The 16,949-nt window shown below is 39.4% G+C and overlaps 1 protein-coding gene across 8 annotated transcripts in view; it reads left to right on the top strand.

The window, feature by feature from the left end:
• The first annotated feature begins 517 nt into the window (after positions 1-517).
• The window catches only part of magi2a (membrane associated guanylate kinase, WW and PDZ domain containing 2a), a 235,785-nt gene continuing 219,353 nt past the window's right edge, over positions 518-16,949 (top strand). For 4 of the 8 annotated variants that reach the window (XM_042403984.1, XM_042403980.1, XM_042403979.1 and 1 more), the window contains exon 1: positions 520-1,174. In XM_042403984.1, coding sequence (XP_042259918.1) covers positions 874-1,174 — 301 coding nt within the window. In that variant the 5' untranslated portion in view covers positions 520-873. Of the gene's footprint in view, positions 1,175-16,949 lie in introns of all 8 variants that reach the window. The other 4 variants (XM_042403985.1, XM_042403987.1, XM_042403983.1 and 1 more) reach the window with 3 other exon arrangements.

The following is a 16,949-nucleotide window of genomic DNA, read 5'->3' as shown; positions in this document are numbered from 1 at the left end:
ACCCCAACCCTAATTGCCACATCAAATTTTGACTTTTTAGAAATATATGTAATTCATTTACGCATATTATTAGTTGTGAGTTGTTGAATGGCTTTAATGTTTTTTCTAATGACTCAATCTCACAGTTTCCCCTAAATTCTGTTGTACCGATTCATTTGATCGTTTGCATACACCAAACGAATCAGTGCCACATTTTAAATCACTCCTCAAAACACACTTGTATAAAGCTGCTTTTAATTCTTGTTTCAAAAGCTTTTATTTCTGTTTTTATTTTTGATTTCTACTCATTTATTTACTTTTGGTTTGTTTGATTGATTCATTTTTATATTTTTTTACATTCATATGTAAAAAAGTGCCTGCTCACGGGGGGAATGTTGTAAATGAAAGAGCACGGTCTTGACCTGCTCTATATGTAAAGTGCCGAGATAACTTCTATCGTGATTTAGCGCTATATAAATAAAAAATGAATTGAATATTTGTAATTGCACCTCTAATAATTGCTTTGTTAGCTAACTCTTTGTCTTTTTTTCCCCACGACTTTCATTACTTTACTCTATTTTACGTATGCACGTTAAAAAAAGTGCTACATAAACAAAGTTACTACTATTAAACCTTTCAATTCCGATCTTTGAGACAGCCCCTGAAGGCAGCACAAGTTGAGCAGCTCTCAGTTATTGCAAAGGCAGACTGATGATCCAGCTGCTGTGCGTGTGAAGTGTGTGCGCTGACATGGATACAACAACTGGCGTCTACTGTTGAAAGTGGACACATTACAGTGTTAACGGTGACACTGCGGAGACTTCAGACAGCGTTGAAACTTCCTCCACGGCCGCACTCATGTGATTTTTTTTCCCTCTCCCCCTTGTTTGAGCCATGTCCAAAAGCCTGAAGAAGAGGAAGAACCACTGGACTAACAAAGTCCATGAGAGTGTCCTTTGCAGGAATGAGGAGGGGGAGCTCGGGCTGGAGTTGAAGGGCGGCGCAGAGAATGGACAGTTCCCGGTTATCGGCGAGCTTCTCCCGGGTAGAGCGGTCTGCCACAGCGGCAAACTCTGCCAGGATGAACTCCTGCTGGAAGTCAATGATACCCCGGTGGCTGGACTCACCACCAGGGACGTCCATGCTGTGGTCAAACACAGCAAAGACCCCGTCCGACTCAAGTGTGTCAAACAAGGTGAGGTTTTTCAGCTTTCACACCAACTTTCCCGTATATCTTGCTTTTTTTCTCTCTCTCCTTTTTTGGGAAAACCGTTAGCTTTTTTTTTTTTTTTTTAGCACGCTTTTGTGTTTTGACAGCATTGCTATTGTCTCCCAAAACTGAGTCTCAAGGCTATTGCTCGATGCTTTGAGCAAACTAGGTGGAGAAAATGAACTTTTGCGGGTGTTTTTTGTTGCTACAAGTGTTCTGTACTCAGATATTCTCATTTTCTGCACAGCCGTTGTTGTAAAATGGTGTTTTAGACGTGTTTTGGTTGTGTTGGCAGGTCCTGTTGCTATGTGTGTGTACTGTAGTTTGGCCAATAAGGGGGTGTGTTACATTTGAGGCAGTCAGAAAACACACATTCCAGAGTGTTACCTGTAAAAGTATTGATCTTGAATGGGTTTCAGCCTAGTAGATAACTCATAATAACAAATATACAACACCATAATGATGATGGACTCACTGTAATATTTCTAAATGTCATGCAGCCACAGGTTAAGAGAATAGAATATCCAACAGCCTGGTAATAAACATGGGATTAGATCAGATTAGATTGCATTTGTTGTTATTGACTCCTCTCAGATATTTTATCACAAGCCACGTCTGTTTGTTTCACATGCATAATAGGAAATAAAACAAAAATAAAGTACAGCACACTATTATAAACATGCATGGTCACTAGAAATAACAGTATTATGTATCAATGAGTTGTCATTTTGGCAGATTTTCTTCGCCCCTTTACAATAAATCACAATTAGTTAGCCAATATAAGAAATTTGAATACATTATCTTGAGTTCTGGAAAATTGTAATGGATATTTTCACTATTTTCAGTCATTTTAATGACCAAATGATTCATAGTTTCAAAATAATAGCCAATCAATCTTTAATTGATTAATAATGAATAACCATTAGTTGCAGCAGTAGATGTAGAATTTTTCGGATGTGGCATCAGCCCAAGTGTAACCTCCAGACTACTTGAGGTTACAAGTTTGCTTTCTTTCTTGATGGAGAAAATTACACTACATTTGCTGTTTGACCTTTGAATCACATATTATTATTATTAATTTTTTTTTTTTGCAAAGCAGACATTTAAGTATGCAATATTTATTATCCAATTAGTGCCACATTGAGTGGACCAAATTGGATTTGGAAAGGATATTGTACAAATATTAGAGCAAATCCTCAAGTCCCTATTTCAACATTATGGTAGCGTCATGGAAAATGAGTAAACATAAAGTATGATAAGGTCACTGTAAGCTTATTATTGACCGCAACAGACACAGAAGTCACCTCAGGAATGTTATAGCGGAGGTTTTCTACCGGGAAGTGCAGTGGATTGCCTAAGTGAGTGCTGTGGTTTCACTGGAAGGATATGAAGCCAATATTGTGCTGTCCGATGACTTCACAGCTGTCGGAGAAAACTTTGAATTGCAACACAAGCTGTGCCCAGGACACCCGTGTTGACGCTAATATTCTTTTTTAAAAAGCTGTGTAAATTTGCTTAACCCCAGCTGATGAAGTTTCTGCTTGTCAACTTTGTCCACTAGACGTGAAACTCTTACACGTCCCGGCCTCACTTCTCCGGCCGTCTGTGTCTTTGATCCTTGGCAGCTAATGACACTGGTGTCTTGCATTGTGAGCTGAGAGAGGGGGATCTGTGGTCTCATTTTGGGGTAAAAAATCTACAAAACCCTGTAAGAGGCTTTGGATCAAAGTCTTAGTGTGTGTGTTTGTATATGTATGTGTGTGTGTGTGTGTGTGTGTGTGTTTGAGCATCACACCAAGGATTTATTCAAAAGGCAGCCAAGCCCATATCAAACTAATGTGTTTCTTTTTTTCATGAAATATTTATATCCCCCAGTGATTGCTGAAGTGATTGATATTCTCCCCCTGCTGCTCAGCTCGTGTTTGCTCGATTGGATGTTTTTAGTGTCAAGTTGTTTGTAATATGATTGAAATGTGCATTAAGTAAATATTATGCGAGAAAACATTTTTATTTATTTATTTATTTATTTTGCAGTGTCCTTACAGCAGTGTGTTCAGTCACAGATATTTTTACTGTCAGCAGAGGCACATCAAACACTTTACAGTCTGTTTCAACAGATTCCTTATTGAAGGAGAGAGAGAGAGAGCTTCAATTAAGTGCACAGCATTATCATAGAAAGCCAGGACTGTCCACTCGTTCTGCTATATTGTAGTCTCATGTTTTAATAATGAGTGGGTAGATAAATCGGACGTATCGTGCTATTTGTGATTTTTCTGTTATTTTTCAACTGTTATAATGCCGAAAGTCTATGTTAAATATGATCAAAGTTCCAACACTTTAGGTGAATGTATGTAGAAATGCAGGGTTTCAGGCTGCTATGAACACTTAGTTACCTCAGCTTCCTCTTCGTGGTGACATCAGATTGTTTGCACATGCCCTTAAACAGCCATCCATTTTGTAGCCTTTGTTGCTAAGGTTGTCGCTAAGGTTGTTCACATTGTCCGCTTGCATATTTCGGATCTTATTTTGGCTCGAAAGTGTACGGATGTATTTGAGAAGTTTCCATTTCAAGTAAAGAACGACTTATACTGTGGATATCAGCTGAGACACAGCTTCCGGGAGCTAACCAATCAGAACAGAGTGGCCTCATCGGGAGGGGGGCGGGGCCTTAAAGAGACAGAAGCTCAAACGGCCTGTTTCAGACAGAGGCTGAACTGAGGGGCTGCATAAAGGGCCAGGATAAGATAAATAAGGATTTTTTTGAACTATAAATCATACAAAGATATACCAGTAGAGCCCCAGAATATAAATGTAGACCTGGAAACGTGCATGATACTCCCCTTTAAAAATTGTTGTTTATAGTACTTAAATAATATAGAAAACATAGCTCGGTGCCGTCATATAACGGGTGGGTCTGATCTTTCTTTTATCTCAGACTTTACTGTCAACAACTAAATAACCGGTCTATTATAACTGCAAAAACACGCTTAAACTCTGAGAATATTGGTAGAGCTGAAGTCTCAGTCATGTTTCAAGCAAAGAATGCAAACATTTTCTGGTTCCAGGTATTCAAATTAGAGGATTTCCTGCTTTTCTTATGGTAGTCTTATGGTAGAAAACGGAATATCTTTGGGTTTTAGACCAATATTGGGATTAAATGGGGAATCTGAAGAAATCACCTTGGGTTCTGGGAAATTATGATGGACGTTTTTCACCATTTATTTTCATAAAGAAAATAATGAATCAATTAGAATATAATTAGAAGATTAATCGATAATGAAAATAATCATTAGTCACAATGATTGTCCTCAAGCCACTTTCAAGTGTGTGTATGACAACACTGACCCATCCTTCTCTTATAATCCCAACAACATAGATGAAAGTCACATCAAAAATGTTCAAATGGAGATTTGCACCAGCTTCTAACTTCTTCTACATAAATTACTGTTAGTGACTATTACTCAAGACTTCCTGAAGGTTAAATTGTTTTTTCAACTGAGGTTTTTCTCCATGTTGTTCGGTCTTAATGTTGTTTTTCCACTCAGCTTTTTTGGTTTGGTAAGAAAAAATTTAGATAAATATTGGGTTTTGTTAGAACTGTTAGACCTTATCACAGTAAGCAGAAAAAAATGTAATTTTCTCAGTCAGTATTGGGTGTACTTGAAAAACTGTTGCATTTATCCGCACAAATAATACTCAAGGATAAAATAACATCCAGCGATAATGAAGGGGTCTCACTCTTTTATATTCGGAGCGGCGTTTGTTTACATCACCTGTGTGCTCGATGTTAGGCGAAGGTTTTGTCAAACTCGGCTGGAAACGAAACCTTCGCTCACAGGTGCCTGATATGAGTGTTGAATTGAACCGGGGTTACTTGAGAGAAAAACGTGTTCAGCTGTGCACTTGTAAGGACTAAAACTTCTGGACTTCTTGCATGTCAAACTTCTGCCTGTTTCCAATTTTACCAATCTGAAAATGAGCCTTTTGTGGTGGTAAAATGTATTTACCTCACCTCTCTTGCATGACTGATATATTTGCAATTGAGGATACTTCTACTTTGTCCTTTATTGACAGGAGCCACTGTAAGTAGACAAACACCAGCCTTCAAACATAAAACCTTTCAGCTTAAAATGGACCAGCTACACACCAATGAAACGGCCATAAATTTTGCTTTGTTGTTCCTTTTTTAGCTTCCGGTCAAGGAGCGGGGTCACTGACCAGTTTACATGCATGGTCGATCTCCAAAGGTTGTTCATGGCCTTTTTGAATAATACATCAAGTTCTCCTTTGCAGTGGTCCAATGCTTCACTAATGTCACAACTCTTTGCTGTCCCTTTCTCTTGGGATACCTCTGGATATTGGGATATTTTTCATGACGTCTGAAATGCCACGACTATCTCATTTTACACTCACACACATGCTCACATACAGTACTAGCTGTTTTATTAGTCTCCTAGGCGAGGATTAGATTAGATTGCCACAGCAATCAGACCTCCCCTGTAGGACATAATTAGGATCTCTACAAAACGCTGATGGGTATGTAAGTGAATTCTCATTAGAGTTAGACATTATGGATAATTCAAGGATGGGACTGAGACTACTTCCTGTGGCTGCTGTGGCCACTGTAGAATTGATTTCAGTAACAGTCACAGTTAAAGCATTGATATACTTGTTTGCTTACATGGCTGTTTGTTACCTTACATAAAAGGTATACAGATTATAAATTTGGGATAAAGAGAACACTGGCATTGGGTTGGTATTTGGTATCAGCAGATTAGTGTATCATAATATTATGATATTGGGACAGAAAAGTCAGATTGGTGGATTTGTAGTATTCTGAGTTTCCCTCAGATTGATAGTGCACGTTTGCAATTGACACCCTTAAATGCAAATATGTCATTTTGTTGCCATGTTGCCAATGGCCCGTGGGGATGTCTTCAATTTGCTTGTTTTGTCTGACAAACAGTCGAGGATCTTAAGATATTCAATTGACTGTTATATATGTCAAAGAAAAACAGCAAATGCTCACATTTAAGAAGCTGGAACAGGAGAATTTTTGGTACTTTTGCTTGAAAAATGACTGAAATGATCGATTATCAAAATAGTTTTATAAATAAATATTATTTATAATATTTTCTGTCGATCGATTAATCAAATAATAGTTGCTGCTCTAAACAAGACATACCTACAAGATGCAATTAAGACCATAAATGGAACTAAGAGCAACAACAGTGGTGGAAAATGGAAGGAAACTACTAAAACTTGTTGCTGTTGCCCCTTTTTCGACTGCAATTTTAACATTAACAGCATAGAAAAGTGTTGACGTTATGTTTTTTGTGAGCAAAATAGGACATTGTAAATGAAGATATTCTGGTGTTGGTGTTTCCCTTATTTATAGTCCAGTGAATGTACTTTTTTAATCCTCCAGGCAAACACAAAGTACGCAGGCAAGTATGGGAATATTACTGCTTGTGTCTCAGCCACTTGCTTACACATGCAAGTTTGTAAAAAGCAAATAAATCATGAGCCTTAAAAATAATTCGCTCTTCCCTTAGTTTTAAGGCCTTTTTAAACAGAGCTGGCAAAATTTGTTGCATCACTAATATCGACATCCACCGCAATGCAAATTTAAGACATTTTCCCCTTTTATGTGAGGGACAAGATCACGGTGAAACAGTCTGAATACGTCTTGGAGATGCATGTTCTGGTGTGTCGCTCTGAGCTTTGGCCATGTGTAGGTGGACAGAGGAGAATCTTGCCTGGACCCACTGTCATAAGAATCTGTAACTTCAATCTGCTGAGATGAATTTGGTCGACAGTCATATAATCCACATAGACAGAGGCTGTGGCGATTGTGACTGCTTGAGGTTTTAGTCATGAAAATATTTGAACTACTTGTCGTCACTAGCTATAGGCTACACGTGGCCTTTTCAAGCATCTATTTATAAGAGCAGGTGTGTTATTTTACTGCTAACTTGGTCCAAAGTGCCAACATCTGTATGTAGTTTCTATTTTATTTGACTTTATCAAACAGCTGCCAGACAATAAAGTGAACCTCTCTTGTTGTTACTGTACGTTGCCATAAAGCTGCTGTGATATGTGATGAAACCTGTTGCGATTGGCTGAAGCTATCAACCTTGAAGTTAATAAAAGCCGCATTTTGGTAGAGGGAAATCTGTATGTCTTTTTTCATTCAGTGATATGTTTTCAATGACATGCAAATTAATGAATCTCTTAACCTTAGATGATCTGCATGAAGAGCAAACACTGACCTTCTCTTTGTATGCGTACCTTTCACTGAGCGTAATTGGTTTATGAATTCCTAAATAATGTTGCCGAAGCCTTCAGATGAATCAGTTTTGCTTCGTACCCCTTGACCCTTTTCCACCATCTATCTCGCACGCATACTCGCACTCAATTGCAACAGTTCTGTTTCCTATTTCAGCTCCAGTGAAGGATTAATGCAGCCAGCTACGGAGGCTGTCACTACATCTTTCGCCGCCGCTGTAGCTCTTACTGTAGTTGTGCTCTAGAACTGAGAAGTGTATTCTGATTGAGCCTCGCTGAGTGGTGTTAGGTGTAGGTACGAGCAGACTCTTCCAGGTTAGCCATAGGCAATCAGTGTGCTCGCTGGGTGTTAGCTGGTGTTGGGGAAAGTCATTACAGCAGCCTGAGCAACGGGGAGCTTTAGCTAGGCAGAAATGGCAGTAAGTGTTACAGTACCTTTCCAATTTTAAAAAGCTAACAGTGCGGCTCTAGGGATGGCAGTCTGCAGGTCCAATACTTTGGTCCAGAGAAAAATATCTTGACTTACTGAATGGATTGCTATAAAGTTTTGTACAGACATTCATAGTCCAGAGTCAGACTTTGGGGATCCTCTCACTTTTCATCTTACACCATCATCAGGTTAAATTTTATGGCAAAATACCTGCAAAACTAATGACATTCTGATCAGCCTCAGCTGTACTTTGTGTTTAGTGCTAATTAGCACATGTTAGCATGCTAAGACCCTAACCAGGTTGATGAACATGGTAGACATACCTGCTAAGTATTAGCATGATAACATTGTCATTGACTGACTTTTCTAGCTAGTTACATTAACATTCCAACATGCTAACATGTTAAACATTCAATAGTTTTTAACTTCTTTAAATATAACACGTTTAAATGTTTTTGCTAGACACAGTTTTGGACTTGGGTTCATTAAAAGTAGTCACTGCAAAGTTTACACCAAAGATCACACATGGCAGCCTGATGAAGGATTTCTTTTCTTTATGTGGTCACCTTTTGAGAATTTAATGCAATAACCTACACTGCAATCATTTTCAGTATCTCTGGAGTTGGGAAGAGTGGAATTTGTGGTTTACTAAAGTCACAGTAACCCTTAAAATATTTTTTAATGACCATTGTAAACCTGCATGTTCACCCTTTCATCCCAAAGTCGAGCCTTGTCAAAACTGAGTTCAACCCATGTTGGGAGCAGTGTAATGAAGCCATACCTGGTAATAGACATTCTGATATGTTCAGATTGCAAACATCTGAAATGTATTAAACTTAAAGCGCAACTGGAAACTTCCTGAGCAAAAGAAAAAAGAAGACTCTTATATCCTATGTATGTTTATTTTTTGCGTGGGTGTGCTTTTCAATTTATAACTGACAGTGGAGGCAGGAAACAGTGGGAGAGACATAGCGGGGAATGATCACATGTGACAAATTTCCCACACAATATGCAAACCCAGTGTTTTACAGTAATGTAATATGTACCAGGCCTGGAATTAAGTCATTTTTAGGGCAAAGGCCACTTTGACCTTTTATAAATACAAATGTATTGGGACATCGCAACCAAAATGTGGAGCAAAACCAATGGTGCAATAACAATAAATGATAATTATACTGTGTGAAGACAAAACAGTATTTAATCAACAATTAGGAGTCAGAAAAACAGTACTAAGTTTATTATTATTATTTGTAGCGTTAATGTTGCTAGGCTAGTGGGTGGCTTAAAGTCTGTTGTTAGTGAGTGTGTTAAAGTCAGTCAATCCTAAAAGTGTTTTGTTAGTCCAGTTTAACCTGCAGGAGTTCCTGAAGGCTTGTGTAACTTGCGACAGAGGAAATAAATTCATGAAGAGTGAAAATGAGTCCAAAGTGTCTTCAGACATCTCTACTGCAGAAATGGAATATGTCAAGCTGCCAGATACCACTTTCACAGACAAGTGTCACAGCAGTCTTATAAATGGAGAAAATCATTTTTGAACTGGTAGGAGAGTGTGTAACTGGTAAACTTTAAAATGCAACGTGTATCAATACTTACACTGTACAGTGTTTTAGCTGCTTGTGCTTATCACATAACTGTTAGCTAATGTTAGCTAGCGGGTTAGCTGTTAATGTTTGTGTTAATGTTACACACATATTTGAGGAAGTGGGAGAAATCTTGCGCTACTGTTGATGTCCAGCCTGATGACGGAGACACTGGGAAACGTTGAGTCTGTTTATTTGCTGCGTTGCATGTAGTTTTAAATGATGCATGCCAAACTGGCCATGTGGGTAGTTAATTTTAGAAGGGGCATTACAGCCAAACTTTGGGGTATCCACGGCAATTCTTGCCCTGATGTACCACCAAGACGCCTTTTTTGATGTTCTAGCTCAGTCTTGCCTCTTCCTCTCCAAGAAACAGTTTTGTATGTTTTGCTTTAATGCTGTAAAGTTTTGCTGGTATGTGTGGTATCTGTGTACTGGAGTCAGACCTGCTTTATAAGATTTAAACTGGCTTTATTGTTGACGTTTCAACCAAAACCGGTGCTTGCCTGAGAATTTGGTTGAAACTTGTCCAATAAAACTAATCTAATAAAGAAAGTCCGGATCCATTTTATTGCACTGATCTTTGTATACAGCATCTGTCCCACTTTGGGATTTTCGCATGTGCACTCAACTACCTTTTGCCATTTCATTTCATTTCTGTGCAGTGACCAAATAACCCACAGAATATTTATTAGTGGAGATTGTCTTTTCTGTTGTAGCCCTGTTTTGGATTAAAAGAAGAATCGTGACATTACACGTTCTTGCTCTTCTCTCAAGTCACGAATACAGTACATGACCTCAGCACTTGCATAATGATGTCTCTCGTCTTCTTTGAACATCTTACTAATAATGTTCATACGATGGTTGAGTCACTGTCTTGTGAACTGCATGCTGTATAGCTGGGAGTCCTATATTAGAGCAGATATGTAGTCATTTATACACCCTTAGCTAGTGTCAGCAAGGTTAAGGTCAGCCTTACTGCAATCAAAGATGAAACTGTTTTGCAGACAGGAATTCCCAGCATAAAAACCCATACAACAAAAGAACAATTCATAAGACAGCACTGCACACGTTATCCAGTACAGCTCAAGGGAAAACCAGTATGTTATGACACTATCTAATCAATGGACCGTGCCCAAGTAATGGAATGACTGATGTGAGTGATGATGAGTTCGGACTGGTCACCGGTCCGTTGGGGGTTTGAAAGATGGGACAGGGCAATCCCCGAGAATTTGTGTTGAGTCAGACACACACTGTTGCGTGGGAGTGCGGCAATGATTCTCAGTGCAGTCAGACTCATCTGTCTTCTTGTCAGGGTCCCATTGAGAGTGTTAAGTTGCACCAGCAAATGCAGCACAGAAAGTGCGATACACACACAGACACACGCTTAAAGAGCTGCTGCTATTCTCCAATGTCTGTGTGTGTGTGTGTGTGTGTGTGTGTGTGTGTGTGTATCAGTACATCCCCGGGGCCCGAGCACCACTTACCACATGCTGTCCAATCATGCTTGACAGAGGTTTGGTGGAGAGATCCTGTTGTCGTTGCCTCTGTTACACTGTCTGACTGCCAGGCTCACCTCTGGGGAAAGGTAATGATGGCACACACACACACACACACACACACAAGCTTACTCACACACATAACTGTCTTTCCCTCCTTGTCAACATCAGCCATCTGTTGTGGCAAGTGGAAGTATTCCAAGGATGGAGGAGAAATGGGAAGGGTGCAAACTTTTATGTGTGTGTGTATACTGTACTTGTGAGGTGTGTTGTGAGGTGCTTGTGCTTATTTGTGCTTCTGTGGCATTGAATTAAGATTAACTAGATGTTTAAAGCAATCAATAAAACTGTCTCTTCATTGGAAGTAAAGTGCAATTTTTCCCTTTAAACAGTGAAAGAGGATGAAATAACTCTTTTATGACCTTCTCCATTATCTAAGTTTCTATAAATGAATGGTGTCTGGAGCTGCCAAAGAGCATAAAGAAACAGAAAAAAACAGAAAGGAGCCCTTTACGGTTTAATTATATCAAATTGTAGATGAATGAGAGACCCTGTGCACATATTTGTTTTGGAGTCCATTTCTGTTTCTCTCAAGGCGACTGACTAATCCTCCCTTTTGTCTGTGTTCTTTGTGTGACCGCCCAGGTTTATTTAAGTGAATGTACAGTATGTCATTCAGGTTGCTATTTTCGTAAAGTAAGCAGCTCTCGGTTGCTTTGTCCATTTAAAAAGCTTTAATGAATGGACCCACTACTACAGCTCGTCGCATATGAGCCAAACATACAGTATGTAACCTTTGTTATACTGTTTAAGCGCACTTGATGTGTGCAAGGATCTGCTCTTCATGCTGGGTTTAAATTTAAAGCTACTTACAGCTGGATCAATGGCTGCATTTAACAATTATTTTCTTTATTGAATAATTCGGTATTAAAATTGGTTGAAGTAATTCATCATTTAGTCTGTAAAATATCTAAAAATAACGACAAATGGCCATCAGATGTTGGCATAACCCAAATTATGTCTTCAAAGGTCTTATTTTGTTTGATCAATTGTTAAAACAAGAGTCTACAGCCATGCTAACAGTTCTTTTAGGCTGTACATAGGCACAGCAGTGCTTTGAGCTTAATGATGACCTGCTGGTGTTAAGCAGGCATAATGTTCACCATCTTAGCTTAGCATGTAAGCATGCTAACATTTGCCGATTAGCACTAAACATAAAGTAGAAAAGTTATTAGCTTTGCAGGTATTTGGTCATAAAGAGTTATTGTAATTCATCCTGGGGGGAACATGAATGAGCACCTTATTCATGTCTGCCCATCCAATACTTGTCGAGACATTTCACCCAATTCCACATATGTCACCCTCATGGTGGCACTAAAAGAAAATTCAGGGGAACTCCAAAGCATGTAGGATTATTCTTCTGGGGACCATGAATATGCAACAATTCTTGACAATCCTTTTGATAGTTGTTGAGATATTTCAGTCTGGACCATCCCTATAGCCTTGCCTGGTTTTTGTCTTCTACAGCATACATATTTGCTCTATAACTCACTTCACCTGTGTTCTCCTTTGAGAAAAAGAAATCAGAAACCAATTTATATTTTATATTTTTGGTTTCATGATGGTTCCCCCTATCTTTGCATTCATCATTCATCTACTTAGTTGTCCGTCGAAAGCAGTAATGTTAACACTCTGTCATAGGCAGAGCGACGGTCACACTGAGCCTGATTGCATCCTGCTACACAAGACAAGAGCCACAGACTTTGAACAACAACCCACATTAGCTTTCCTGCTAAAGTCTCCTTCTTATCTGACTTGCGAACATGAACACACATCTTGTCCTGCACCTTAGCTTGTTGAACAGGCCACCGAACAAACGTTCACTGGGGAAAAGTGCTCCGCTAACTTCTGTTAGCAGGCTAGATAGCTAATTAGTTGCTCAGCTGCAGCTCATTAAACAGCATGTTAACATACCAGCAAATGTCACTCTGTTTAGATGCTGTTGTCGTTCTTACTGTTCAATACCAGCGCTAACAAAACACTGCCCACACAACCATCTGCCCATGGCTTTAAGATACAGCACAAAATGGTTTGCTTCTGTCTCTCATTCTCATGCTATTTGTTGAAGTATTTTAACTTAGAAATGGTAATAAATTAAACTAGTTAAGTTAATTTCCTGCTGTACGACTAATACGTTAATTAACAAGTCGTTTCAACACTTAGGCAGATTCTCTGATTAAAAACAGGTGTTATATTTTATTATGTGAAAAACTCTCCAGATGGCCCAACATATTTAATTCAAAGTAATTTTGAACTAATGGTTCTGGCATTGTTGGTGTGTGAAATGAAGGAGGATTAAACTTCTCATTCATGTTTTTTTAGGGATGCATATCAAACTCACCCACTCTGTCTGAATAGCGGCACTATTCACACGACGGCCACACTTTTAAGCCTTGTCAGGAGGACGACTGTTTACCTGCGCAGATGGGAGAGGTGGTGGAAGAGAGAGCTTGTGTATCGTGATGATTGATGATTTTGGCAATCCGATAATTACCAAAGCTGTTTTTTGCAGTGAGAAGCTGTGAATTTGAATGAATAATAGGCAAAGCCAGTGTAAGACTTCTCTGTTTTGCTAGAGCTTGTATCCTTTTAGCTGATGTTTTTGTAACTGACATTGACACTTATAAGCTGTTAGCGTGTATGTAGCGTATTTTAAGCACTGTTTAGTAAGTTATTTATTTGCTGTGTACTGTATATGTACATAGTTTCACATAGACTCCTGGGATGTGTCATTTTTGTTTTACAGGAATGCTCGTTTGTCATTAAATATCTCCTTGTGGTGCTTTTTTTCAACAAGTTTCAATGACACCAACTTCGTCCCAGAGATAAGGCGATTCTTCTTATCTTTGCAACAAATCAATGCTGTCATCTTTAGTCAGGTTTTTTTTTTTCTTGCAGTCTTGTTTTCAGCCTCTCTCTGGCCTCCTCTCTATCAAAAACCAATCAAAGTCCCAAATAGGAATAGTCCAGACCTATAGCTGCCCGGTAGGCAAATGATGAAGCAAGAGCAAACATCAGTTTGTGGTTGTGAAGCTGTGATGAATCACAAAGTGGCTATGGATTGCTGTTGTGCAACTTGCAAATTTTTTTAGGTGCACCCCCTGGGTTCCATAAGATTTTATAGAGAGAGAGATATTGTAAGATTTCATATTTCATGTTGGAAAAAGTTAATATTTCTACACCCTCAAACTGCCAGTGGTATGAATATAAATGAGAACTAAATGGGATATTTTGGAGCGAAGGCATTTGGGAGGGTGAAATTGGCTGACCTGCTCACAGAGAGAAGGGAATATTAAGCAAACTCCTCAGCCCACACTAGTTGTTGCTGATTCACCAAAAAGGGGGAACAATCAATACAGAGCGATTAAAGCCTTTCTGAGAGCCTCGGTGGTTGGTCTGTCCTTCCCCGCCTATCTCTTGGCAAGGATCAAATTGTCTTGTCTTCTTATTCTACATGGATGAGTGTGTGTGTGTGTGTGTGTGAGAGAGAGAGAGAGAGAGTGTTTGCATTTGTAACCATCTCGGTATGTGTGTTTCTGAGTGGATTAGGTTTGGACCGAGATGGATTTTTTAAGGCTCCTTGGGTTCGTTAAACGGTGAGCGAGGAATGACAAAAGACACATTGCTTACCTTGAGCAAGGCACAACACTTGTTACGCTTAAGTCCACCGGATCCGGCTGAGTTCATAATATAGTTTAACAATTATTGAATACATGTTTGCAGCTCATTTAGGTGTGGCAACAGATACTTTGTGGCTGTACTTAAAGAGGACTAATTACAAACACGAAAAACAACATTTGCTGCATGTGAGTTAAGACGAAGACAGCAACAAATAACATGTATTATTAGATGTAAATTTTAATGGCAATACATACAGGTATTGACACTTTCACAAGTGAAGTTCAAACTTTCGTGTCTCTGAAGCATGAAATTTCTTGTGAATGTATAAACAGTAAATGCCTGTAGTGAATTTCAGACTTTTTAACTTTAAAACTGTTGCAACTTGAGTTTAAATTATTTCAATCCAAAGGAAGTTTTCTTAAAAGTCACCTTACAATTTCCCATCGACACATCGCGAGTAAGACATGAGCTAGATATTTCACAATGTCGAAGAGCTCCTGAGGAGCCTGGCATTTATGTATCTAATATTATCAAATTTAGTGGAAGTTATCACAACTTACAACATATTCAGGATCGTAGGTACATGGCAGTGGTGAAAAGTGTAATTACACAATTATATATCATCTTAAGAGGCTTGATTACTATAAAAGTTGCCTGACCAAGAACTCAGAAGAGGCACAGTAGAAGAAGAAGATGCATAAACAAACTCTAATGAGTGTAAATATACTGCACAGTTCGCTTTGGCTCCAATTGATTCCCATTTAAAAAGCATCAACTTCTTTCTAGAAACACTTAAGTCAATATTTTTTTCCAACAAGTCATTATGGTGTCAATCACTAAATTCAGGCAATCTAATAAGTGTGCTGGTGGTCATTTTGGAAATTATTGCTTCATTAATAAGATTTGGAGACTTATAGCTTTGATGTCTGCTGTGTGGGTGTTGATCGACCACTGAGATTGACAGTTTGCTTATCTGCTGCTCTCCCCGGCTAGCGCTGAGTCGAACTATTGTCACAATATTTCGATAAGCTTAATGTTATTTGATTACGATACATGCCCCGTTAGCACAATTTAGCCAAAGTAGCTAATGTTAGCCCAAGTGTGCACAGCTCACTTTGGTCCTAGGTAGCGTGGCGTGTTTCCAGAGTGTGAAAGGCAACATGGCTCCAGTGCAAACAAACATCTACGTCCATCTTTATATGCAGTCTATGGATTGGACCCCTAAACTAGCCAGTAAAACCAAGGACATCTATCTTTTAAGACATGAGGGAAGCTGAAAAAAAAATGTTGTGGTTAAGTGCAGAAAACAAAAATAGACAAGAACAATGTCTGCCTGATATATTGATCTAACTGTGATGTCTGTACATGTGGTGTCAGAAGCAAGAGTTGCAAGCCAGAACCGACAGAGAAATGGTTTCTGACCAGATAAGGATTCTGCAATAAGACTAAACAAGACACTGATTTACTGCTAGAAAGTATCGATCCTACAAGGAATGATGAGACACATTATTAGCATACCCTAAGTGTATGCACTGACCACATCTGTCTCACTCTGCTGTCTCTCACTGAGGATTCATGTCCTTGAGGCCGGTATTGTCTGCGGATAGCTTTGACTTCTTCTTTTGGGATTCCTGTCAAGCCTCACACTAGCCTTTAGCTTGCTTTTACAAACCTCCATCCACCCCACCCCTCCCTGTTGGTTTCGCCTGCAGCGAGGTCACCTCCAGCTGCTTTAAGCCAGCTCACATCGTCACTCCTGGGAGGTTTTTTTTTTTTTTTTTTACATATGCAGCAGTGTCTCGCACTTGCTTTTCTTTTCCCTTACTCTGTCTCTCCCTCTTTCCCCATTCACACACTCATTTCATTCCTCTCTCCGCCGGGAACCGAGAGAGGCACGTTTAAATAGGTTCGGGAGATGAAGAGACCCGGCCTGTCTGTCCCCGCGCTCGCGCACATTATTCATGCTTTCCTAACTGTCAGCGAGACAGCGAGGGACCTTCTGAAAGACAGCCTGGCCATGAGAGAGAGAGAGAGAGAGAGTGAGAGAGAGAGAGAGGAGAGAGGAGAGAGAGACACACCTGATGCTCAGTAGATGCAGAGAAAGGAGGGGAAGGAGGAAGGGAGGGAAGGAAAGAGAGTTGACAGACGGAGAGAGGAGAAAGGTTGGCACTCTGCTTTTTTTCACACTGTTCTGGTTTTAATTCGATTGACAACCATAGTAGTGCTGTTTTCTGCGTCAGATGAACGACACATCTTTGGGCATCAGCTTATGCTTCCTTTAA

Source organism: Thunnus maccoyii, chromosome 23 (genome assembly GCF_910596095.1).
Source record: "Thunnus maccoyii chromosome 23, fThuMac1.1, whole genome shotgun sequence".
Lineage (NCBI taxonomy): Eukaryota > Metazoa > Chordata > Actinopteri > Scombriformes > Scombridae > Thunnus > Thunnus maccoyii.
This window is presented reverse-complemented; position numbering and strand designations above follow the sequence as displayed.